Here is a 27,184-nt window from a genome sequence, read left to right as displayed (position 1 = left end):
TGCGTATAAGCCCCACTTTTCCCTTAGAAACCAGGAAAAAGTGATTGACTGGCGTATAATCTCCCTCCCCAGTATAGCTCCTTCCACAGTAGCCAGAAGTGCTCCCAGTACAAGTCAGCCCCCCTCCCCATAGCCAGATGTGCTCCAAGGATGATAGAGCTGTGTCTCAAGACGCCACTAGATGGCGTCATAGATAGTAGACACAGCGATGGCCACACAGGAAAAATCCCCAATCATTGCACCACTGAGATGTTGCTTGCACGCTCCGCTCCACAAGTCAGGAGACACAGGTAGTCCTGAGCAGCATACTCTGCACACCATGTTGCAGGGGATGGGGGGCACAGACAAAGCAGGGAGCCATCTGGCAAGAGCAGGATCACTAATGCACGATCCTTACGCTCCTCTGCCAGTAACAAAACCTCCACCACCTGTTTTGCTCCAATAACTCGCATATAAGCCAAGGGGGTAACGTTTCAGCACATTTTTTTTGCAGAAAAATTAGGTTTATACGCGAGTATATAAGGTATCTTGAATCTGATTCTGGACTGGATAGGAAGCCAGCGGAGGGATTAACAGAGGGGAGCCACCGTGGCGGAGCGATGGGAGGAGTGGATAATTCTGGCTGCCGCATTTATGACAGACTACAGCGGGGCAATTTGGGTCATAGGGAGACCAGACGTAAGGGCATTGCAGTAGTCAAGGCGGGAAATTATGAGGGCATGGATGAGGAGTTTGGTGGTGACAGAGGTCAGGAAAGGGCAGATCTAGCATAAACTTATAGACTTCCACCCAATGTTCCGAAATGATGAATTCCCTTCTGAAAATAATGCCACGAAATACAGTATGTTGGATCTTTATAAATCAATAATAATAATAACTGATTCAGACTAAATAATTTCCGACCACACACTACACATCAAATTAAAATAGATTCCAGCAGAGATTCTATTGAAAATCGATCAAACCGCAGTGTTCAATGCAGTGTAATTGTTAAAGAGACACTGAAGCGAGACTAAATCTCGCTTCAGCTCTCATATATAGCAGGGGCACGTGTGCCCCTGCTAAAACGCCGCTATCCCGCGGCTAAACGGGGGTCCCTTCACCCCCAACCCACCCCCCGCAAAAGTTGGTCGCAAAGTTGGTCGTAGACTTTGCTTCCTAGAGGCAGGGCTAACGGCTGCAGCCCTGCCTCCAGTCGCGTCTATCAGACGCGCATCGCCGCCTCTCCCCCGCCCCTCTCAGTGAAGGAAGACTGAGAGGGGCGGGGGAGAGGCGGAGATACGCGCTGACAGACGCGCGTGGGGCAGGGCTGCGGCGGTTAGCCCTGCCCCAATGCGGAAGCGCTCCCCCGCATTACGGAGGGGATCTGGGGGGTTAGGGACCCCCGTTAAGCCGCGGGATAGCGGCGTTTTAGCAGGGGCACACGTGCCCCTGCTAGCTATGAGGTCTGAAGCGAGATCTATTCTCTCTTTAAGGCTCTCTTTAAGGCTTCGGCCACTGTTGAGTCTTCCACCGAAGGAGATGTTACCCAGTAATGGAATCTAAGCGTCCACGGGTGTTCACCAACAAACCCCTAACGGGAAGGCTGGACTTAGCTGCCTAGTGTGCACTAGGTCACTACTGGGATAATCTCAGCTGGTGGTTGAGAGAACAGTGACACCTCAGTGTAGAGTATCCAATAGGCGCAGTCAAGTTCCAGGCAAGAGTCGGGGCAGGCGGCAAGCAAGTTTAGTCGAGATTCAGGCAGTGGTCGGGGCAGGCAGGCGTAGTCGAGAGCCAGGCAGTGGTCGGGCAGGCGGCAGACAGTCAAGATTCAGGCAGTGGGTCAAACCAGGGGTAGCAGATCAAGGAGTAGTCAGGCAATCCGGGTCACAACAGCAGATCAAACAAGCAAGAAGGCTTGCCAGAGCTCGAGGGCTAGCAGGCGAACTACACACTAGCTGTCAGAACGAACAGCACTGGCTGCTGGGAAAGCAGGCCTTTTATAGAGGCAGGACTGCACTTTGGCGCCTGATCTCGAACGCCACGCATGCGTACGAATGTCCGTCATAACACCGCGCATGCGTATGCAAGGTCTGACGCCATTCCGTACGAACGCCGTCGCTAAACCACAGCCGGCATCGCGCGTACGCACAGAGACCAGCGGACGCCAGTGCATGGACGGGACCACACGCGAAAGAAGCCGAGGATGGAGCAGAGCCACGTGAGTATGACAGTAATGCTCCCGCCACTCCCCCAGTCATCCTTAATTTTCTGTCCTGTCTGATATTCTCCATTTTATTGGGGTCGAAATCGGTCAATAATCGATCGATCTGACATTTTGGGGAATCCATTCCGAGCAGATGGACCGAATCTGTAGAGATTCGAATGGCACAATCAGTGAGTGTATGGGCACATTTAGAAGAGATCTAATAAACATGGATAAATACTCTCCTGCACTGTACACTAGACCCTTGCTTGACACATTTTGGCAGGTTACAGAAAAAAAAAGGAAATTAAAATTAATTGGATCACTTTTTGCACAGAAATCCTGGAGAAATTGAGCGCGAGGGAGGTTAAAGAACAACTGTCAAAGAAACTGTTCTTCTATAAACCCCACATACTTAGGCTCCCTGCACACTGCAAATCCGTTTTCCGATTCCGATTCCGTTTCCGATTTTCCCTGAATACATTCAACAGAAAAACGGATCAAAAAACGCAGCATGCAGTAAAGATTAAAAATCTGAATCGGAATCGGATGTAAAAACAGATTAAAAGCGGAATCGGAATCTAAAATGCATGCAGTGTGCAAGAGGCCTTATAGAGCTTTTAGCCAGCAACACTAGAAAGCTTTTCAGAGGTCTCATCACAGCCTATATGAAAAAAATGCCTTGTCTACCAGCTGTTTGTAACAGTCTGTGTCAGCATCGATGCTAGAGTCTAGAGCTGTACCATGTAGCTAGGTTCCACTTCTCTGTCACTATTCACAGAGGAATGATTTACTGTTAGTTTCTGCTCTGCCTGCTTTCTCAGAGATCATACGAGAACAGCTGAAGGTTTTTTAGATACAGAGAAACATCTGAAAAGAAGGACTTGTATTTTTTCCTTACTTGAATGCTTCTGAATGAGATCTCCGTGGCTGTAAACTGATTACTTTAGACTGCGAGGCAGAGAGAGAGAGTCACACAGACAGGAATAAACAGAGCTGCAGCTGATGATTATTTACACACATTTGAAGCTATATTTCTGCTTTCTATCATTCTGACCAGATTCCAGTCACAGTATTAGAGCCGGTGAAGATTGTTTCTGTATGCTGGATGTGCTGGACACAGTCCTCCATGCTAATGCCCACAATGAAAACTGTTCTCTGTGAATGTCATATTTTATTCACACAACAGAAAAAGATGAAAAAAAAGCCACTGTATTGCTATTTACTAGTAATTTCTGGAAATACCGTATTTCGTGCCGTATAAGACGCTCCGGAATATAAGACGCACCTAGGTTTAGAGGGCAAAAACCAGGGGAAAAAAAATATACATACTAAACCTGATGCGTCCATGTTCCAGGAGCGTCTTGTACATGTTCTAGCCCAAATGGTGTCCTCGTGTCTCCCCATGTGTCCTGATGTGTGCTCCTGTGTTCCCCATGTGTCCTCCTGTGTCACCCATGTTTGCCCCATATGTCCAATATGTCTCCCCATGTGCCCAGTGTGCCTCCCCATGTGCCCAGTGTGCCTCCCATACATTCCCCCTATCTCCTTCATGTGTCCCCTTCTCCCCGGCATATTTTCTCTCCCACCCCTTGCGACTGGTCCCCGTGCTGCAGTACATGGCCGCAACTTACCTAATCAATGCTCCCGCGGCAATGTCCGACCTCTGCGCTCCCCCCACTAGCCTCCTCTCCCTCCCCCTCGTCTCTCCTGGCCCCCTCTGTGCTGTAATGTATGGCGGCAGCTTAACTTCCAAGCGCCCGTGGTGAATGCAGACATCGGTCTCCAACGCTACTTCTCGCTCTTGTGTCAGGCTTGTACTGATCACGTTATCAGTACAAGCCGGACACAAAAGCGAGACGTAGCGTGGAGACCGATATCTGCATTCACCGCGGGCGCTTGGAAGGTAAGCTGCCGCCATACATTACAGCACAGAGGGGGCCAGGAGAGACGAGGGGGAGGGAGAGGAGACTAGCGGGGGGGAGCGCGGAGGTCGGACATTGCAGCGGGAGCATTGATTAGGTAAGTTGCGGCCATGTACTGCAGCACGGGGACCAGGAGACGCAGGGGGAAGTGGACACAAAGGCAGGGAATCCCCAACATAGCGGCGGGTCGTCGGTTCGTATCGGCGGGCGTTCGGAAGTTGGGGATTCCCTGCCTTTGCCGTATAAGACGCAGGGACTTTTTCTCCCCATTTTGGGGGGAGAAAAAGTGCGTCTTATATGGCGGAAAATACGGTATATGTGTTATTTAGAATTTTAGTTAACTTTGATAGTTGTCCTTTAAGCTTGTTCAAAGGACTATCGGACATGATCTGCAGAAATACTATTTTTTTCTTTCATATCATATTTCTCCTAAATCTAACAGTGAGCACTAAAAACAACAGGATAGGTAAGCTAAATAAGTAATTTCCTATTAAATGGTTTATTTTCATTTTTTATTCAGTTAGAGCAGCCGTGCCCAACCTACGGCCCGCGGGCCATTTGTGGCCCGCGAAGCCAGTTTCTGTGGCCCGCACGGTGTCTGCCTGCGGAGGGGGAGAGGATCGGGTGGTATTGCGTAGTATGGCTCTCGGCGGGACGCGCATACACCAGCATGTGCTTGTATTCAGCCCCGGGTAGTGCTGGGAGAGTCAGAAAGCCTCGCTCATTGTTTACTGCAGGAACCTTCCTCCAATAGGAATCAGCCTAGTTCCTATTGGAGGAAGGTTCCTGCAGTAACCAATGAGCGAGGCTTTCTAACTATCCCAGCACTACCCGGGGCTGAATACAAGCACATGCTGGTGTATGCGCGTCCCGCCGAGTGCCATACTACGCAATACCACCCGATCCTCTCCTCCTCCGCAGGCAGACACCGTGAGCAGACAACGGGACACGCTGTGTCACAGAGCTGGCAGCCCCCTCAGCCCCACACAGAGCTGGCAGCCCCCTCAGCCCCACACAGAGCTGGCAGCCCCCTCAGCCCCACACAGAGCTGGCAGCCCCCTCAGCCCCACACAGAGCTGGCAGCCCCCTCAGCCCCACACAGAGCTGGCAGCCCCCTCAGCCCCACACAGAGCTGACAGCCCCCTCAGCCCCACACAGAGCTGACAGCCCCCTCAGCCCCACACAGAGCTGACAGCCCCCTCAGCCCCACACAGAGCTGGCAGCCCCCTCAGCCCCACACAGAGCTGGCAGCCCCCTCAGCCCCACACAGAGCTGGCAGCCCCCTCAGCCCCACACAGAGCTGGCAGCCCCCTCAGCCCCACACAGAGCTGGCAGCCCCCTCAGCCCCACACAGAGCTGGCAGCCCCCTCAGCCCCACACAGAGCTGGCAGCCCCCTCAGCCCCACACAGAGCTGGCAGCCCCCTCAGCCCCACACAGAGCTCTCAGCCCCACACAGAGCTGGCAGCCCCCTCAGCCCCACACAGAGCTCTCAGCCCCACACAGAGCTGGCAGCCCCCTCAGCCCCACACAGAGCTGACAGCCTCCTCAGCCCCACACAGAGCTGACAGCCTCCTCAGCCCCACACAGAGCTGACAGCCTCCTCAGCCCCACACAGAGCTGACAGCCTCCTCAGCCCCACACAGAGCTGACAGCCTCCTCAGCCCCACACAGAGCTGACAGCCTCCTCAGCCCCACACAGAGCTGACAGCCTCCTCAGCCCCACACAGAGCTGACAGCCTCCTCAGCCCCACACAGAGCTGACAGCCTCCTCAGCCCCACACAGGGCTGACAGCCTCCTCAGCCCCACACAGGGCTGACAGCCTCCTCAGCCCCACACAGGGCTGACAGCCTCCTCAGCCCCACACAGGGCTGACAGCCTCCTCAGCCCCACACAGGGCTGACAGCCTCCTCAGCCCCACACAGGGCTGACAGCCTCCTCAGCCCCACACAGGGCTGACAGCCTCCTCAGCCCCACACAGGGCTGACAGCCTCCTCAGCCCCACACAGGGCTGACAGCCTCCTCAGCCCCACACAGGGCTGACAGCCTCCTCAGCCCCACACAGGGCTGACAGCCTCCTCAGCCCCACACAGGGCTGACAGCCTCCTCAGCCCCACACAGGGCTGACAGCCTCCTCAGCCCCACACAGGGCTGACAGCCTCCTCAGCCCCACACAGGGCTGACAGCCTCCTCAGCCCCACACAGGGCTGACAGCCTCCTCAGCCCCACACAGGGCTGACAGCCTCCTCAGCCCCACACAGGGCTGACAGCCTCCTCAGCCCCACACAGGGCTGACAGCCTCCTCAGCCCCACACAGGGCTGACAGCCTCCTCAGCCCCACACAGGGCTGACAGCCTCCTCAGCCCCACACAGGGCTGACAGCCTCCTCAGCCCCACACAGGGCTGACAGCCTCCTCAGCCCCACACAGGGCTGACAGCCTCCTCAGCCCCACACAGGGCTGACAGCCTCCTCAGCCCCACACAGGGCTGACAGCCTCCTCAGCCCCACACAGAGCTGACAGCCTCCTCAGCCCCACACAGAGCTGACAGCCTCCTCAGCCAGCACACTACAGGCCACTCTGATACCATTGCTGCATTAATCTGCCCTGTGCATACACCCAAACAGCCACAAACTTCTCATTAAGAAAATGTGCTTCAAATGGTGAGTACAACAATTCTTATATTGTCGTTTTCTTTCCATTTCCAACACCATGTTAACTGTTACTAGAAAAACGTTAAACGTTTTACATCGAAATTTTGTATGCATGTGTTCCGGCCCTCGAGATTTTTCTTGATTTGAAGTTCGGCCCTCGGGCCAAAAAAGGTTGAGCACCACTGAGTTAGAGAATCTGTACTGTAAAATTCTTACAATAAAAAGCATACCATTCTATTCATTATGTTCTCCTAGGCCCCTCTGTGCTGTTTCTGCCACTCCCTGCTGCAATCCTGGCTTGTAATTGCCAGTTTTATGCAGTGTTTACAAACAAAAGACATGGCATGTGATAGGCTGAGCGGAGCTCAGTCTGTGACTCACACAGAGCCTGGAGGGGGCGTGGAGAGGGTGTGTATAGCTTCTATCCTATCACAAGCAGAACAGCACAATTCCAGCCTGAGTGCCTGAGCCCAACAAAGCCGTCGGAGGAAAGAAGATTAGATTATATAAAAGAGATAATACAGCCACTGTGCAACTAGGAAAGGCTGCAGTAAGACAGACCACATTAGAACAGGTATAGGAACTTATAGGATAGAAGAAATAAGGCTGAAAATTTTGTTACAGAGTCTCTTTAATGTGGAGTTTTATGCCACTTTACATAGTTATGATGTCCTTTATTGTACTGTTAATGTGATATAATTTCCAATGTAGGTGTCTTGACGCTGAAGCTGCCCTTCTTGAAGCGCCGTGGAGGAGGAGCAGATCCGGCCACAAAGGAACGTCTGTGGCTCGCCCTACACTGGCCTCATGGGCGTCCCACCCAGCTGGTGTCCAGCTGTTTTGGGTGAGTGATAAAGGCTACAATGAATTTGTCTACAGTATATGCTATCAGAGCATCTTAATAACATTACAATGGGGGAAACGAGGTGCCCAAAAAAAAGTATAAAATGAATTCACAACTATAAAATAAGAAATGAAAAGATGGCTTATCTCAAGGATGACAACTGTGCAATTGTTTATGAAGAGTTTTTTGGCTTTAGACATTTTGCAACGCGTTTCGTGGGGGCTATAAACAACTTCCTCAGGGCAATTTTTTTGTCAAAAAGCGATGATGCGCCAAGCTCTGAGTGCTTTCCTTTGTAGGTTTACAGTTTTGTCTCCCAGCACCGTTATCAGATGTGCAGCCATTACACCTTTTTTCCTAAAGGTAGTCAGCATCCTTTCAGGCAACGCACACTTGTGTGTAGTTTTTTTTATACTCCTATAGCCCCCCCTCCTACAGTTTATACTGCACTGTTTGCATCTGTGTTCCTTTTTTTCTAAGGTTCAGTGCTATCTTATTTCCCCCATCTATCTTAAAGAAAACCTGAACTGAAAATTAAAAGTCAAAATAAGCATACACAAGTCATACTTACCCTTCCATGTAGTATGCTCCTCAGTGTCTTTCTCCTTTCCCGCGTCCTGTTTGTTCACTGTGATCAAGGGAATTTTCCGTCCTCCATTTTGAAAATGGCCATTACCCATAAGAGCTTTCTGGTCAGCACACAGTTAAACTGTAACATCGCCCACTTGAGCCATAGGGAAACATGGGCATTACCTGGTACATCAGTTTTCCTCTCAGCTATAACTGACAGCAACTGATATTTTATTGACAGCAACTGATATATTTCAGTTCTGACAAAATGTTGTCAGAACTGGAAGGGATCACTGTCAGAAGAAAATGGTGAGCTTCTGAGAGGAACTGATGGCAAGGTAACTATGTAATGTTCATTTGAAGTTACCTCATGTGTTTATTTTAAATATTTTTACTCAGTACAGGTTCTCTTTAAAGAGAATCTGTACTGTAAAATTCCTACAATAAAAAGCATACCATTCTATTCATTATGTTCTCCTGGGCCCCTCTGTGCTGTTTCTGCCACTCCCTGCAATCCTGGCTTGTAATTGCCAGTTTTAGGCAGTGTTTACTAACAAGACATGGCTGATGACCAGCATGTGATGGGCTGAGAGAAGCTCAGTCTGTGACTCCTACAGAGCCTGCAGCGGGCATGAAGAGGGTGTGTATAACTTCTATCACAAGCAGAGCAGCACATTCCTGCCTGACTGCCTCAGCCCGACAAAGTCGTCAGAGGAAAGAAGATTAGATTATAGAACAGAGATAATGCAGCCACTGTGCAACTAGGAAAGGCTGCAGTAAGACAGACCACATTAGAACAGGTATAGGAACTTATAAGATAGAAGAAATAAGGCTGAAAATTTTTGTTGGTCTCTTTAAAGCGAACCTGAACTAAAAATTACAAGTCATAATAAACATACACACGTTATACTTACCTCCTGTGCAGTCTACTCATTAATCTCTTTCTTCTCTCCCATGTCCTTTTTGTCCACTGTGATCAATGGAATTTTCCGTCCTCCATTTTGAAAATGGCCGTTACCCCATAACAGCTTCCGGGTCAGCACACTGTTAAACTGTAATATCGCCCACTTGAGTCATAGGGAAACAGGGACATTACCTTGCTCATCAGTTGTCCTTTCAGTTACAACCTACAGCAACTGGTATTTAACTGACAGCAACCGATATTTCAGTTCTGACAAAAAAACTGGAAGGAATCATTATAAGAAGAAAATGGCGAGCTCCTGAGAGGAACTGACTGGGAGTATGTCATATACAGGGAGTGCAGAATTATTAGGCAAGTGGTATTTTTGAGGAATAATTTTATTATTGAACAACAACCATGTTCTCAATGAACCCAAAAAGCTCATTAATATCAAAGCTGAATATTTTTGAAAGTAGTTTTTAGATTGTTTTTAGTTTTAGCTATTTTAGGGGGATATCTGTGTGTGCATGTGGCTATTACTGTGCATAATTATTAGGCAACTTAACAAAAAAACAAATATATACCCATTTCAATTATTTATTTTTACCAGTGAAACCAATATAACATCTCAACATTCACAAATATACATTTCTGACATTCAAAAACAAAACAAAAACAAATCAGTGACCAATATAGCCACCTTTCTTTGCAAGGACACTCAAAAGCCTGCCATCCATGGATTCTGTCAGTGTTTTGATCTGTTCACCATCAACATTGCATGCAGCAGCAACCACAGCCTCCCAGACACTGTTCAGAGAGGTGTACTGTTTTCCCTCCTTGTAAATCTCACATTTTATGATGGACCACAGGTTCTCAATGGGGTTCAGATCAGGTGAACAAGGAGGCCATGTCATTAGTTTTTCTTCTTTTATACCCTTTCTTGCCAGCCACGCTGTGGAGTACTTGAAACGCGTGTGATGGAGCATTGTCCTGCATGAAAATCATGTTTTTCTTGAAGGATGCAGACTTCTTCCTGTACCACTGCTTGAAGAAGGTGTCTTCCAGAAACTGGCAGTAGGACTGGGAGTTGAGCTTGACACCATCCTCAACCCGAAAAGGCCCCACAAGCTAATCTTTGATGATACCAGCCCAAACCAGTACTCCACCTCCACCTTGCTGGCGTCTGAGTCGGACTGGAGCTCTCTGCCCTTTACCAATCCAGCCACTGGCCCATCAAGACTCACTTTCATTTCATCAGTCCATAAAACCTTAGAAAAATCAGTCTTGAGATATTTCTTGGCCCAGTCTTGACGTTTCAGCTTGTGTGTCTTGTTCAGTGGTGGTCGTCTTTCAGCCTTTCTCACCTTGGCCATGTCTCTGAGTATTGCACACCTTGTGCTTTTGGACACTCCAGTGATGTTGCAGCTCTGAAATATGGCCAAACTGGTGGCATCTTGGCAGCTGCACGCTTGACTTTTCTCAATTCATGGGCAGTTATTTTGAGCCTTGGTTTTTCCACACACTTCTTGCGACCCTGTTGACTATTTTGAATGAAACGCTTGATTGTTCAATGATCACGCTTCAGAAGCTTTGCAATTTTAAGAGTGCTGCATCCCTTTGCAAGATATCTCACTATTTTTTACTTTTCTGAGCCTGTCAAGTCCTTCTTTTTGACCCATTTTGCCAAAGGAAAGGAAGTTGCCTAATAATTATGCACACCTGATATAGGGTGTTGATGTCATTAGAACACCCCCTTTCTCATTACAGAGATGCACATCACCTAATATGCTTAATTGGTAGTAGGCTTTCGAGCCTATACAGCTTGGAGTAAGACAACATGCATAAAGAGGATGATGTGGTCAAAATACTCATTTGCCTAATAATTCTGCACTCCCTGTACATTTGCATGTACATCATGTGTTTTGTTTAAAAAAAATTGTACTTGGTTCAGGTTCCCTTTAATAACATTGCTACGGTTTTTGCAAAATTGCCCCCAAGGCAATTCTATGTGATGCCCACAGCAACCAATCAGATTGTAGTAGGGAGGGACATGTCTGATTGGTCTGAGCAGTAGAGACACCATCGCATATTTGTGGGTGGAGTTGGCGTTTAACAGCAGTTGAAACTTTGTGATATTACTGTGGTTGATTTATTTTCTGGTGTCTCCAGGGGTGAGATGCTTCTGTGGGATCTGACCAGGTCTGGGAAGCAGAAGTGGAGCCTGCTGGGCTCTTCGGAAGGACAGAACCACTCTCGGATGGTGTTTAACCTTTGTTCCCTTGTGACGGAGGAAGGAAGGGAGCTGCTTCTGTCTACATCCATGGACAGAGATGTGAGTTCTGAGCACACAGGTGTAGCCACTTGTTTTGTGGAAATGAAATGTTTCCCCTGAAATCAGATCTGATCGCTGTGAATTTCAGGGAATTATCGATTGGTCTGGACGGAAGGTCTAGCTTGAAAAGGAGGCGGGGCACGGTGGTTATTGCCCGGGGCCCCATAGCCGCATACAGCCTTTCTGCCCCCCCACCCACCCACATACACACACAATCCTTTTTCAGAGCCCCATAGTCAGACTCACTGTGATCTCCAGGATCCCTCTTTGCCGTTTCCGCCGCTCCCCGCCGCGATTCTGGCTTTTAATCGCCAGTTTTAGGCAGTGTTTACAAACAAAAAACATGGCCGCTAACCAGGAAGTGATGTTTGTGTGTGTGTGTGTATATCATGTTACAGTATACTACAAGTTTTTATTGAATAGTGAATTTTCTGCACTCCAGTCAGGGTTTCTCAGTATGGGCAGCTCCCTCCCCCCTCAGACAAGCTGAAATTGAGAGCAGAGAGCTTTCTGTGACTAATAAACCAAGCACACACACAGCCTGGAGGGGGCGTGCATAACTTCTCCCTATCACAGCAGAGGCAGTGCATTTTTCTCTGGGTTGACAAAGAAAAGAAGATTAGATATGGCGCGTACACACGCCATACCACCGCCAACGTCGGGTCCGCCAAACACTCCCGCTGGGCGGGCGTTCAGTCGACAGTAGCACGTGTGTACGCGCTGTCGGCAGACTGATCAGGCGGATTCTGAACGATCTGCTCAGCAGATCGTTCAGAAACAGCCTTATCGGTCTGCCGACAGCATGTACACACGTGCTACTGTCGGTTGAACGTCCACGCAGCGGGAGGGTCTGGCGGACCCGTGGTTGGCGGCGGTATGGCGTGTGTATGCGCATTTACAGAGACAGTGCACCTAGAAAAGGCTGCAGTAATCCAGACCACATTAGAACAGGTATAGGAACTTATAGAATAGAAGAAATAAGGGTGAAAAGTTTGTTACAGAGTCTCTTTAAAAGGAAATACATATGGCAGCCTCCATATCTTTCTCACCTCGGGTTCCCTTTAACGCTCTTCTTGAAACTTTTTGTATTGTGCAGGTGAAGTGTTGGGACCTCGGCGCCCTCTCCTGCTGTTGGTCAGTCAGCTCTCTGGGAGGGTTCGTCTACACCCTGATGTTCTCCCCGGTGGCGGTCGGATGCCTGGCAGTCGGAGTCGGTGACAGCATGATCCGGATCTGGAATACCATGTCTGTGGTGAACTCCTACGATGTGAAGACTTTGTGGCAAAGCATCAGGTCCAAAGTCACGGCAGTAAGTGTCTGTCTGCGGGGTATATGTGGGGGACACGTGTATCCTTATGTGCCTAAACTATATGGTTACACCAGAAAGGGTCATGTTCATTTTATGCAAAATTATACGACTTGGAATCAGACACAACATTTGCATTTTCGGCCTAAAATGATTGGCATCTTTTTTGCCACCTATAGGTTTGCAGTATACATATCCAAAGTGAAAATTTGATAGATTTGATACTTACCCAGGGCTTCCCCCAGCCCCATAAACTGGTGTGAGTCCCTCACTGTCCTCCCGCGGTCTGCCATTCAGTTGCGATCAGCCCCGGTAACAGCTCAGTCGAGTCCAGTCTGGGTCTTCTGTGCATGCGCAATAGACTCGGACTGGTACACTTTAAAAAATCTAAACTATTGCAAGTACCTTCGGTTTTAAGAAGGCAAACCACACTAAGCATTGCTTTTTAGTAGGAGGGCTTTTCTGCCTCTCTTAGTCCCCTATACTTTCCTAGGGGTTTTGGGTCTCCCTGAGCTGCTTGGTTACTCTGCTGTACTGGTCCAAGCCCTATCCCATACAGCCATATCAATCCCTGATGAGGACCAGAAACAGGCTGGCTACATGTGGGGTTGATGCGGCTCTTTAAAATGTAAAGCTATAGGCTTGCTATACACCAGCGGTTCTGGATGCTAGCCTGGCTACAGGGGCTTTAAGAGATGATTTGCATTTTCAGCATTGTGGGTAACCACAGTTACACACTTAAATCTGAATTATCGCAAGTACCTTCTGTTTAAAGAAAGCAAACCACATTTTAAAAAAAGGAATGGGTTAATAAGTTAACTTTCATTTTCGTCAGTCGTTGATCTGTACTTTGCTGAGCTTTCCAGTGTAGGAGATGAGACCTGATTTATAACAGGTAGCTTCTGTGTGCAAGCTACACTGATAGCGAGTTGTGCCATCTGTGGAACATGCAAACTGAACTGGATATTACGGTACATCACAGATAAAACTGGAAGGGTGTTCCGAGGCTGTACTTCTAGCATGCTAGAGGATACAGCGTTGGACAGAGTATTGGCACAAAGTTCTGTGGACTACCTTTTACAAGCATTAATAAATGTTATTATAGGGTATTATTAGAATTTAACCTAGCTACACTGAAAGCAGTACTTCCCCATTTCTGTACTCTGTAACTATAAATACATTTTAAAGGACAAATCAGAGTTGTATCGGGGTTTCTGACACGTAGTTCTTCTTCTATAACACCTGAATCAGCATGAAGTGTATTATAGCCTAATCTGCAAATGTTCGGTTGTAGGTAGGTTATCCCCTTGTCAACATACCTGAGCTTGTTTCACATCCCCTGATCCACTCATCAGCACCCACAGACAATTCTCTTTAAAAAAAATAGCATCCTCATCGATTCAGAAACATTGAGATTTGCACTGTTTTTCACTCTTCAGCTTTCCTGGCATCCCACCAAGGAGGGAAGCCTGGCGTTTGGCACCGATGATGGCAAAGTCGGGATTTATGATGCTTTCTCCGCCAAGTAAGACAATGACCCTTCATTGCTGTTATCTAAGCGTTTCATTTCCGTTTACCCGAGTCAACATGTGACATGAGATAAACACGTGTATGTACAGTGCAAAACATATTAAAGTGGATCCGAGATAAACTTTTACTTATTGCATAATTGTGTTCCTTACATATAGCTTATAGGGCATTCCTCAAGCCAAATCCTTTTTTTGTTTTGTTTTGTTTTAATACTCGAATTCCCTATAAACTAAACAAGCCTCGCCCACAGCTTTTCAGTGTTTTGGCACTGTAGCAAGGGCTTATGGGAGCTCAGTCTGGACAGGAGGAGGAGGTGACTAGCCAGAGATTTCAGAGGCTGGAGGGAGAAGGAGAGGGGACTGAATTTACACACAGGCAAGCTGATAGCATCTCCAGCCCTCAGCCTGTGACAATGTGACAAACAGAACATGGCTGCCCTCATTGTCTCACAGGAATAAATAATCATAAACTTTTGAAGCTGTTTGCAGCTATATATGCTGTGTAAACTATCTAAACTTTAGATAAGATATATAGACAAGTTACTTGTTATAGTTAGTTTTTCATCTCGGATCCACTTTAATAACCAGGCTGTTTTACTTGTTTTATTTTGCAGCCTGAAAGGGAGCAATATAGTACAGTCAGAGATTGCCCATTGTAAAATCTCTCCTCACTCAATTAAAACACAATGGAAGGCAATGCTTACTCACCAAGCAGCACTGTCTCGGGGGAGGAGCAGGGGGGTGGGAGTAGACAGGCCCCCGAGTGCTGTTACTGATCGCACCCACCACTCGCATCCACCAAACACGCACTGCACCACAGGGGGCTGAGTGGCCATTGCCCGAACTGCCCCAGATGCCACATTACTATGTAAAGCTGAGGGTATCCTTGTAGTATAAGGAGTATAGTTTAATTTGGTTCAGCCTTTGCTAGATTCCGGCAAAACCGGTGCTGGAGATTTGGGCGCCGCCATAGGCCGTAATGTGAACTACAGCTATGGTGCTGCTCAGTCAATAGTTTGGGTGTAGGTAACCCAAAAAATCCCGCTACACCAATGGGTTGGGTGAAGTAGAAAATCCTTTATTCTTTTAATCCATCATCAGTGTTACAATAAAAAGCTCACGCGTATCGGAGCATAAGATGGCTCCTTAATCATAGCTATGATTAAGGAGCCATCTTATGCTCCGATACGCGTGAGCTTTTTATTGTAACACTGATGATGGATTAAAAGAATAAAGGATTTTCTACTTCACCCAACCCATTGGTGTAGCGGGATTTTTTTGGTTACCTATGGACTTTGGCAATTGACTTCCCTGCTCCCTTTGAGCTATACACGTAAGTGTAGTGGTCCCCCTCTCCTTTTCTTCAAGAATAGTTTGGGTGCCATCAAAATAAAAACAGCGTAATTTGACTGCCGGCAATAGCCTGAAGCTGAATTGCGTCATGCCCCATTGTCCATGGCGGCCTGGAGGGGGACTAGTAATTACCACCTGGGATTTTTGCAGGAGCAGGGTGAGCTGTTTTTGTACTGCTTAACTTTTTTTTTTTTTTTTGAAGATTATAGCTCACCCTGATTTACATTCTGAAAGTTATCACAGGCGGAGACATCTATAATCCTGTCATGATCTCTCTGGAATGTTTGCTTAAGGGGCCCATACATCTAACGATTTTCCCGCCGATATACAGCAGATTCGATCACAGTCATCGAATCAGCTGTGAAATCGTCACGCAAACGCTGACAGATCGATTTCCGTCCGAAATAAATCCTTCCCATCGATCTGTCAGTGCGGAAGATTTTTCTCGATTGCTGGCGGGTCGGGAGTGCGTCGATAGCGGCGTTTCAAATGCCCAACGACCGACGCAATACAGCAGCAAAACATTACCTGTTCCGGCCAGCGCGTGTCCCCGCTGTCGCTGCGGTCTTCTTCTCCGCTCCAGGGCTGCATGAAGTTTAAATAGTAGAGCGCCCTCTACTATTTAAACTTCCCCTGTAAGTTCAGCCGGTCCGGAACCGAGCGCGGAGAAGACAGCGGAGATTGGGGGAGTCGCGCCGGCCAGATCAGGTAATGTATAGCTGGCAGGCGGCAGCGGCAGCTCCACAGATTGTGATCGGTTTCATGTTGAAATCGATTCACAATCTGTTTGCAGTAAAGGCAGCCATACGATCCCTCTCTGATCAGATTCGATCAGAGTGGGATCTATCTGTTGGTCGATCTGATGGCAAATCGACCAGTGTATGGCCACTATTACTGAGAGTTTTAAAGTCAGTATAAAATATGCCTGGTCTCCAAGAGTGGAGGGGTGGGGGGGAGGTCCACACAGCTAATCAGCTAATCACTGGGAGGGCAGGGCTTATCCAGAATAATCTACTGTATTGCATTCCACTATATGTCACTATAGGGCCTCTTTAACCTACTGGTTATAATAAGAGTTTGCAGCTAGATCATCCTAAAGGTGCCAATTAACGGTACAATTTTTCCTTCGATCTTTCAATGCTATTTGAACGATCGTAATGAATCGGAAAGCAATTACCGTTTGTTCCCATTAACGGAACGATTTAAGAAGGTTTTACATTCCGATTTGATGATGAAATTCAACTTTCGGATCAATATTTTTTCCTTTTTTGAACAATCATTTCATATCGATTTGCCCCACACAAGGTGCAATTTTCCATGCAATTCGATCATAAAAATTGCGTTGAAAGATGAAATTAGAAGGAAAAATTGTACCGATGATGGACTCCTTTAGAGATCGAGCTGTGGTTCCTCCTGCTCGTCTTGTGTGAGTTCTATTAGTAGAAGTTGAGAATATGATGCACAGCCTTGAGAATACAGAATACAGAAGATTTGCGTTCTATGTGTCCGCAGGCCTCCGCAGATCTCCAGCACTTACCATAAGAAGACTGTGTACTCCATGTGTTGGGGTCCCCCGCTGCCCCCCTTCTCATTTGGTAAGTACGCGGCTGCTGCAGGATCAGGGTTCTCTCTAGTGATGTGAGTGGAGGCTTACGGAGTTACATTTACTGCAGGAGCGGAGGGGGACCGGCCGGCGTTCACACTGTACAGCTGTGGTGGGGACGGCCTCATCTTCCAGCACCATCCCTGGAGGTTGACCATGGAGGCTCAGGACATCAACAAGCTCATCCGAGACACCAACAAGATTAAGGTGAGCCCTGATCACCGCTTGTTTTCCACCTTGCTACGTTCAAAAATCAAGCGATGTACGAGCAACCTTACAGTGGGTATACATATCCAATTTTGAATGGCCAATCCTTAAAGAGAACCCGAGGTGAGTTTAAAGAATGTTATCTGCATACAGAGGCTGGATCTGCCTATACAGCCCAGCCTCTGTTGCTATCCCAAACCCCACTAAGGTCCCCCTGCACTCTGCAATCCCTCATAATTGCAGAGTGCAGGGGGGCCTTAGGGGGGTTTGGGATAGCAACAGAGGCTGGGCTGTATAGGCAGATCCAGCCTCTGTATGCAGATAATATTCTTTAAACCCACCTCGGGTTCTCTTTAAAGAGACTCTGAAGTCTCCCTAAAATGAGGTTTTTATTTTAAAAACCTCATTACCATAATAGTCCCTCTTAACACGCCGCATCCCTGCGGCTGAAAACCCCCTTGATCACCCCAAACTCACAGGGGTGCACGGCGGGCTCCTTCCGCATAGAGGCAGCGCCGGATCGCCGCCTCTCCCCCGCCCCTCTCAGTCTTCCTTCACTGAGAGGGGCGGGGGAGAGGCGGAGATATGCGCTGATTGATGCGCATAGAGGCGGCAGCAAAATCCACGACCATGTACGCGGCCGTGTACACCCATGAGTTTGGGGTGATCCAGGGGGTTTTCATCCGCGGGGATGCAGCGTTTTAAGAGGGACTATAATGGTAATGAGGTTTTTAAAATAAAAACCTCATTTTAGGGAGACTTCAGAGTCTCTTTAAAGGGAACCTAAACTGAGAAGGATATGGATTTTTCCTTATAAAGGACCATTGTTGCGAAAATCTTAACATGTAAAATATATGTAAACACATACAAAATAAGTACATTTCTTCCAGAGTAAAATGAGCCATAAATTACTTCTCTCCTATGCTGCTGTCACTTACAGTAGGTAGTAGAAATCTGCCATTACCGACAGCTTTTGGTCTAGCCCATCTCTTCATGGGGGATTCTCAGCATTCTTTGTAAATACATTGCCTGGAAAGGATTTATACAAAGATGCTGGCCAGCCTCCCTGCTCGCTTCACACGTTTTCGGCAGTTGGGCGGAGCAACTGCCATTCACTAAGTGCTTTTAAAAATAAAGAAAAACCTAAGATCCCCCCCATTAGAAGATGGGCTAGTCCAAAGCCTGTCGGTTCTGTCAGATTTCTACTACATATGAGGGTGTAAATTTGGCCAATCAAAATTGCATGTGTGTACTCACCATAAAGCCTTCAATTATAATTGGCCAGTCACTGACCAACATTACCACCTCCTTGTACTATGAGAGTCAACAGATATTGGAAACTATGAGCAGATTGTGTAGTTAAACCCTCATACTACATGGAGAGGGTAAAATTGGTCAGTGATTGGCCAATCATAATTGAAAGTGTGTACCAGGCTCTCTTCTTGCATCACTGACTGGAGTATATATACTGTACACAGGAATACCTGCCCTTTGCTGATAATGCGGGTTGATGGGTTTTGTTCCTTCTGTTTTCTCAGCACAAGTTGCCGGCACACACTGAGCTGAGCTGGAAGACCGACTGGCAACATTTGGCCATTGGCAACGATGACGGGTAGGTGATGTCCTCCCAATTATAAATCTTTTTTTTTTTTAGGGGTGTTGGTGATGGGTTCACAAAGGCCCATTTCGGTGATCAAAATCGATGTTTGTATTAGATACCTTTTGCTTAACTCAGGTGATAAAATGAAGGCCAATTAGTTCAGCAATGATGGGAACCAAATGTAGACATCACAAGCAGAGGCTTTTGAGCAGGGAAGATTGACCAAGTGATGATGCTATTATTGAGGGAAAGTTACCTACAGATGCAGTTAGCTGGCATGCTTTAATCCTCCCTTGCTAGCAAGCTGCTCCTGTGTGGTCAGATCACAGGCAAATCATTCCAGCCCCCAGTCTGTGTCTGCCGACTCTACCAGTAAGGGGGTGGAGAAAAACAGTGTGTGTGTGTAATTCCTTATCTTAGTAGCTAAGCATTGCTGGAGACTATTTTATTGGCTAATTTAAAAGGAAAACCCGTAAAGGTGCCCATACACAGATAGATTTTCAGCAGATTTGACCATCAGATAGATTTCTGTCAGATGCCTGTCTAGTCGAATCTGACTGATGTGTGCCACACACTAGGAACAGAAATCGATCTAAATGCATTATTGGACCATTAGATGCAATGCAACTCTATGGACCATCGATCTGCTGCCAGCAGCACATCGACCTAGATTTTCCATCCTGTCAGATCAAATTGAACGAAATTGGTCGGAAATTGATCGATCGATAGATTTGATAGAATCTATTTCCGATAGATCAATCAATCGATTCCATATGGATTGATGGCTGAAATCGACCAGTGTATGGGTCCCTTTACCTTTCAGCTTGTAAGCCCTCTTCAGACTCTATTCCTGTTGACTGACAATGTCAGAACATACAATCAGAAGGAGGTAGAGGTATACATTATTTGCAAATATAAGTGTCATCCAGATACATTAAAGTGGATCCTGGATAAAAAAAACTAACTATAACAAGTAACTTGTCTATATATCTTATCTAAAGTTTAGATAGTTTACACAGCATATCTAGCTGCAAACAGCTTTAATAGAATATGATTATTTATTCCTGTGATACAATGACAGCAGCCATGTTGTTTGTAAACATTACACAGAGGCAGGCTTATCTGCATCTTGAGCAAAAAAAATTCTAATCCCCCTGCCTCCTCCCCTCTGCCTCTGAAATCTCTGGCTAGTAACACCTCCCCCTACTCCTGCCCAGACTGAGCTCCCATGAGCCCTTGCTACTGCCAAGGCTCTCTGAAAACCTGTGGGCGTGGTTTATTTAGTTTATAGGGAATTAGAGAATTAAAACAAAAAGTATTTGGCTTGAGGAATGCCCTATAAACAATAGGAAAGGAACACAATTATGCAATGAGTAAAAGTTCACCTCGGATCCACTTTAATTACAAGGGATCTTGCAAGGATTGTGAGGTATTTATGGCAAATAGATAAGACCCTTGGTTTGCTTAAAGGATACCCGAACTGTCATGTTACATTATGAGATAGACATGTGTATGTACAGTGTCTAGCACACAAATAACTAGGCTGTGTTCCTTTTTTCATTTCTCTGTCTGAAAGAGTTAAATATCAGGTATGCAAGTGGCTGACTCAGTCCTGACTCAGACAGGAAGTGACTACAGTGTGACCCTCACTGATAAGAAATTCCAACTATAAAACACTTTCCTAGCAGAAAACGGCTTCTGAGAGCAAGAAAGAGGCAAAAAATGGGAATTTCTTATCAGTGAGGGTCACACTGTAGTCACTTCCTGTCTGAGTCAGGACTGAGTCAGCCACTTACATACCTACATATTTAACTCTTTCAGGCAGAGAAATAAAAAAAGGAACACAGCATAGTTATTTGTGTGCTAGGCACTGTACATACACATGTTTATCTCATAATGTCACATGTCAGTTCGGGTATCCTTTAATGCTTACATAGACTCAGGCTGATGCAGTGAGTTTTTACAGACCCTATCCTGTTCAGTGTATGCTGGTGGAAACTGTTAACTATATGTTACTGAGCAGGAGGGCATAGTGATTTCCTGGAGGGGGGGGGGGGCGCAGTGCCCCAGTGTGGTGCTGCCCATTCATCTCCAGTCTAGGTATTTTCAAATAATTAGTGGTGAGCTCCACATGTTGCCTGTGTTGTGTTGTAGAAGGCTACTGCACTCTAAAGTGAGAGGGATATGGAGGCTGCCATATTTCCTTTTACACAATACCAGTTACCAGTTATCTTTCATGCATCAGTAATTTCACTTTCCAGATGACCTAATGCTGACTTTACTCACCTGTTGATTGGAATGTTCTTGCCGTTGTTCCCTTAGGAGTATTGAAGTCTTCCGAGCTCCACACCTGCAGCTGATATGCACCATTCAACAACACCATAAACTGGTGAACGCTGTACGCTGGCATCACGGCCACAGTGAGGACCCAAACCTCAGCTTCCTCCTGGCCTCGGGGTCCAACAACGCTGTCATCTATGTGCACAACTTAAAGGGGACACTGGGTTAGTGCAACAAAATAAAGACAACCTGCCTTTCTTCCTTGGCTGATTCCAGACCTTGCAGCTCTGGCCCTTTTAAAGGAAACCCAAGGGGAAAGAAACCCAGATACTTACCTTAAAGGAAATAGAGGGGAGGCCGCAATAGCAGCATAGGGGGCGATATACAGGCTGGGAACGAGAACAATCACTCGCGTTCCCATGCCTGTCGGCCGGTGACGGCCAAACCGGAAGTGCTCGCCGGCGGGTCCTGGGACATCGGAGCGGAGCTGCGAGGGCACCGATCGGCTGCTGGGGGCTGAGGGAAGCCCCAGGTGAGTAAATCTCATTTTTTAGCTTTGACTTAAGTATCACTTTAAAGCAGGGCTTTTCAACCAAGTGGTACGCGTACCACTGGTGGTGATTTGCAGCTTGCCAGGTGGTACGCACCGATCATTCTCCCTTTTCTAACTGTTAGTCTAACACACAGTGTCGGCGCTGGTTGCCATGACACCGGTGACACTCTCCACAGCCTGTCCGCCCTCCCTCTCCATCAGACCTTGCAGATCAGCACGGGACCCGAGCGGCACACAGTTACAGCGTACTTTCGATGTGGAGTGACGTCACTTACTGGATTTGGATTTGATTTGCGTGGCTGCTGGATGCCGCTTGGGTCCTGTGCTGATCTGCAGGTCTGGTTGTCGCCATGCTGATCTGGAGGTCTGAAGAGCCAGGTGAGCTACCTGTACTGGGAGCAATTTTCTACCTATACTAGGCACTAGGGAAGCACACTACCAATACTGGAGGATTTTCTGCCTATACTGGGGGCAGCATACTACCTATACTGGGGGCAGCATACTACCTATACTGGGGGCAGCATACTAGCTATACTGGGGGCAGCATACTAGCTATACTGGGGCAGCATACTAGCTATACTGGGGCAGCATACTAGCTATACTGGGGCAGCATACTAGCTATACTGGGGCAGCATACTAGCTATACTGGGGGCAGCATACTAGCTATACTGGGGGCAGCATACTAGCTATACTGGGGGCAGCATACTAGCTATACTGGGGGCAGCATACTAGCTATACTGGGGGCAGCATACTAGCTATACTGGGGGCAGCATACTAGCTATACTGGGGGCAGCATACTAGCTATACTGGGGGCAGCATACTAGCTATACTGGGGGCAGCATACTAGCTATACTGGGGGCAGCATACTAGCTATACTGGGGGCAGCATACTAGCTTTACTGGGGGCAGCATACTAGCTTTACTGGGGGCAGCATACTAGCTATACTGGGGGCAGCATACTAGCTATACTGGGGGCAGCATACTAGCTATACTGGGGGCAGCATACTAGCTATACTGGGGGCAGCATACTAGCTATACTGGGGGCAGCATACTACCTATACTGGGGGCAGCATACTACCTATACTGGGGGCAGCATACTACCTATACTGGTTGCAGCATACTACCTATACTGGGGGCAGCATACTACCTATACTGGGGCAGTATAATACCTATAATAGGGGCAGCATACTTCCTATACTGGGGCAGCACGCTACCTATACTAGGGGCAGCATACGACCTATACGGGGGGCAGCACACTATACTAGAGGGCAGCATACTACCTATACTGGGGGCAGCATACTACCTATACTGGGGGCAGCATGCTACCTATACTGGGGGCAGCATGCTACCTGTACTGGGGCCAGCATGCTACCTGTACTGGGGCCAGCATGCTACCTGCACTGGGGCCAGCATGCTACCTGCACTGGGGCCAGCATGCTACCTGCACTGGGGCCAGCATGCTACCTGCACTGGGGGCAGCATGCTACCTGTAGTGGGGGCAGCATGCTACCTGTAGTGGGGGCAGCATGCTACCTGTAGTGGGGGCAGCATGCTACCTGTAGTGGGGGCAGCATGCTACCTGTAGTGGGGGCAGCATGCTACCTGTAGTGGGGGCAGCATGCTACCTGTAGTGGGGGCAGCATGCTACCTGTAGTGGGGGCAGCATGCTACCTGTACTGGGGCCAGCATGCTACCTGTACTGGGGCCAGCATGCTACCTGCACTGGGGCCAGCATGCTACCTGCACTGGGGCCAGCATGCTACCTGCACTGGGGCCAGCATGCTACCTGCACTGGGGCCAGCATGCTACCTGCACTGGGGCCAGCATGCTACCTGCACTGGGGCCAGCATGCTACCTGCACTGGGGCCAGCATGCTACCTGCACTGGGGCCAGCATGCTACCTGCACTGGGGCCAGCATGCTACCTGTACTGGGGGCAGCATGCTACCTGTACTGGGGGCAGCATGCTACCTGTACTGGGGCCAGCCTACTACCTTTTGCTGGGGGCAGCCTACTACCTGTGCTGGGGGAAGCCTACTACCTGTGCTGGGGGCAGCTTACTACCTGTGCTGGGGGCAGCCTACTACCTGTGCTGGGGGCAGCCTACTACCTGTGCTGGGGGCAGCCTACTACCTGTGCTGGGGGCAGCCTACTACCTGTGCTGGGGGCAGCCTACTACCTGTGCTGGGGGCAGCCTACTACCTGTGCTGGGGGCAGCCTACTACCTGTGCTGGGGGCAGCTTACTACCTGTGCTGGGGGCAGCTTACTACCTGTGCTGGGGGCAGCCTACTACCTGTGCTGGGGGCAGCCTACTACCTGTGCTGGGGGCAGCCTACTACCTGTGCTGGGGGCAGCCTACTACCTGTGCTGGGGGCAGCCTACTACCTGTGCTGGGGGCAGCCTACTACCTGTGCTGGGGGCAGCCTACTACCTGTGCTGGGGGCAGCCTACTACCTGTGCTGGGGGCAGCCTACTACCTGTGCTGGGGGCAGCCTACTACCCGTGCTGGGGGCAGCCTACTACCCGTGCTGGGGGCAGCCTACTACCCGTGCTGGGGGCAGCCTACTACCCGTGCTGGGGGCAGCCTACTACCCGTGCTGGGGGCAGCCTACTACCCGTGCTGGGGGCAGCCTACTACCCGTGCTGGGGGCAGCCTATTACCCGTGCTGGGGGCAGCATACAACCCGTGCTGGGGGCAGCATACTACCCGTGCTGGGGGCAGCATACTACCCGTGCTGGGGGCAGCATACTACCCGTGCTGGGGGCAGCCTACTACCCGTGCTGGGGGCAGCCTACTACCCGTGCTGGGGGCAGCCTACTACCCGTGCTGGGGGCAGCCTACTACCCGTGCTGGGGGCAGCCTATTACCCGTGCTGGGGGCAGCCTATTACCCGTGCTGGGGGCAGCATACTACCCGTGCTGGGGGCAGCATACTACCCGTGCTGGGGGCAGCATACTACCCGTGCTGGGGGCAGCATACTACCCGTGCTGGGGGCAGCATACTACCCGTGCTGGGGGCAGCATACTTACCCGTACTGGGGGCAGCATACTACCCGTACTGGGGGCAGCCTACTACCCGTACTGGGGGCAGCATACTACCCGTGCTGGGGGCAGCCTACTACCCGTGCTGGGGGCAGCCTACTACCTGTGCTGGGGGCAGCCTACTACCCGTGCTGGGGGCAGCTTACTACCCGTGCTGGGGGCAGCTTACTACCCGTACTGGGGGCAGCATACTACCCGTGCTGGGGGCAGCATACTACCCGTGCTGGGGGCAGCCTACTACCTGTGCTGGGGGCAGCCTACTACCTGTGCTGGGGGCAGCTTACTACCTGTGCTGGGGGCAGCTTACTACCTGTGCTGGGGGCAGCTTACTACCTGTGCTGGGGGCAGCCTACTACCTGTGCTGGGGGCAGCCTACTACCTGTGCTGGGGGCAGCCTACTACCTGTGCTGGGGGCAGCCTACTACCTGTGCTGGGGGCAGCCTACTACCTGTTCTGGGGGCAGCCTACTACCTGTGCTGGGGGCAGCCTACTACCTGTGCTGGGGGCAGCCTACTACCTGTGCTGGGGGCAGCCTACTACCTGTGCTGGGGGCAGCCTACTACCTGTGCTGGGGGCAGCCTACTACCCGTGCTGGGGGCAGCCTACTACCCGTGCTGGGGGCAGCCTACTACCCGTGCTGGGGGCAGCCTACTACCCGTGCTGGGGGCAGCCTACTCCCCGTGCTGGGGGCAGCCTACTACCCGTGCTGGGGGCAGCCTATTACCCGTGCTGGGGGCAGCATACAACCCGTGCTGGGGGCAGCATACTACCCGTGCTGGGGGCAGCATACTACCCGTGCTGGGGGCAGCATACTACCCGTGCTGGGGGCAGCATACTACCCGTGCTGGGGGCAGCATACTACCCGTGCTGGGGGCAGCATACTTACCCGTACTGGGGGCAGCATACTACCCGTACTGGGGGCAGCCTACTACCCGTACTGGGGGCAGCATACTACCCGTGCTGGGGGCAGCCTACTACCCGTGCTGGGGGCAGCCTACTACCCGTGCTGGGGGCAGCTTACTACCCGTGCTGGGGGCAGCCTACTACCCGTGCTGGGGGCAGCCTACTACCCGTGCTGGGGGCAGCCTACTACCCGTGCTGGGGGCAGCCTACTACCCGTGCTGGGGGCAGCCTACTACCTGTGCTGGGGGCAGCCTACTACCTGTGCTGGGGGCAGCCTACTACCTGTGCTGGGGGCAGCCTACTACCTGTGCTGGGGGCAGCCTACTACCGGTGCTGGGGGCAGCCTACTACCCGTACTGGGGGCAGCCTACTACCCGTACTGGGGGCAGCCTACTACCCGTACTGGGGGCAGCCTACTACCCGTACTGGGGGCAGCCTACTACCCGTGCTGGGGGCAGCATACTACCCGTGCTGGGGGCAGCATACTACCCGTACTGGGGGCAGCATACTACCCGTACTGGGGGCAGCATACTACCCGTACTGGGGGCAGCATACTACCTGTACTGGGGGCAGCATACTACCTGTACTGGGGGCAGCCTTCTACCTATAATAGGGCAGAACACTACCTATACTGGGGGCAATATTCTACCTATGCTGGGGGCAACACTGCGTAATAGTTTGGTGCTTTATAAATATAATAAAAATAAGCGTGCACACGTTATAACTTTTTTCACTTATTGAGTTGTTGACAACTTGTAAAAACACTGGTGGCACTTGAAAATTTTCATGTGATAAAAGTGGTACAATTTCTGAAAAGGTTGAAAAGCCCTGCCTTAAAGGACTTCCGAAGTAAAATGAAAAATCTATTTTTCAGCAGCGAGCATTTGCCAGGCAGCAGCTGGCAGTTGTGAGAGATAAAGTCTTTTCACTGCTTATCAACGGCTTGTGGAAAAGGGCCCTAAGGCCTTTTTTCCATGGACAGTTGAACTGTGTGCTCAGCAAGCAGTTATCAGGCAGCAGCAAGCAGTTGTGAGAGTTTGAGAGGCATTTCACTGCCTATCAACTGTCTGTGGAAAAGAGGCCTAACGTGGCCCTACCCCGGGCTCCAGCCGGATCACAGCAGATCATCGGAGTGGACATTGCACTGTCCTCTCCTGTTAGCTGTACGTGATCAGGCAGCAGGTGGGAACAGAGCCTTTCAGATGAGGGGGAATTAGAAAGGCTATACTCTCTAAAAACACACAGTGCATTTCTCTCTGGTTTCCTGTGCAAGAGTCCAGGTCCCCTTTGTGGTTTCTTCTTGCAGGCCACAAAATGCAAGGTCCATGTGGCTCTTTAAACGCACGGGGGAGGGTATGGAAAGGGTTGGATGCTTTTTCATACTGAGGCGACCACAC

General features: G+C 49.5%; 1 protein-coding gene across 3 annotated transcripts in view; it reads left to right on the top strand.

The window, feature by feature from the left end:
- Positions 1-27,184, top strand: part of GEMIN5 (gem nuclear organelle associated protein 5) — a 115,980-nt gene that overhangs the window by 23,765 nt on the left and 65,031 nt on the right. For all 3 annotated transcript variants that reach the window (XM_068278305.1, XM_068278303.1, XM_068278304.1), the window contains exons 7-14: positions 7,477-7,609; positions 11,250-11,412; positions 12,509-12,721; positions 14,158-14,243; positions 17,113-17,195; positions 17,274-17,410; positions 18,949-19,022; positions 21,333-21,514. In XM_068278305.1, coding sequence (XP_068134406.1) covers positions 7,477-7,609; positions 11,250-11,412; positions 12,509-12,721; positions 14,158-14,243; positions 17,113-17,195; positions 17,274-17,410; positions 18,949-19,022; positions 21,333-21,514 — 1,071 coding nt within the window. The remainder of the gene's footprint in view (positions 1-7,476; positions 7,610-11,249; positions 11,413-12,508; positions 12,722-14,157; positions 14,244-17,112; positions 17,196-17,273; positions 17,411-18,948; positions 19,023-21,332; positions 21,515-27,184) is intronic.

This window comes from Hyperolius riggenbachi, chromosome 3 (genome assembly GCF_040937935.1).
Source record: "Hyperolius riggenbachi isolate aHypRig1 chromosome 3, aHypRig1.pri, whole genome shotgun sequence".
NCBI classification, from domain to species: domain Eukaryota; kingdom Metazoa; phylum Chordata; class Amphibia; order Anura; family Hyperoliidae; genus Hyperolius; species Hyperolius riggenbachi.
The sequence above is the reverse complement of the archived record's forward strand: the minus strand, read 5'-3'. Positions and strand labels throughout refer to the sequence as shown.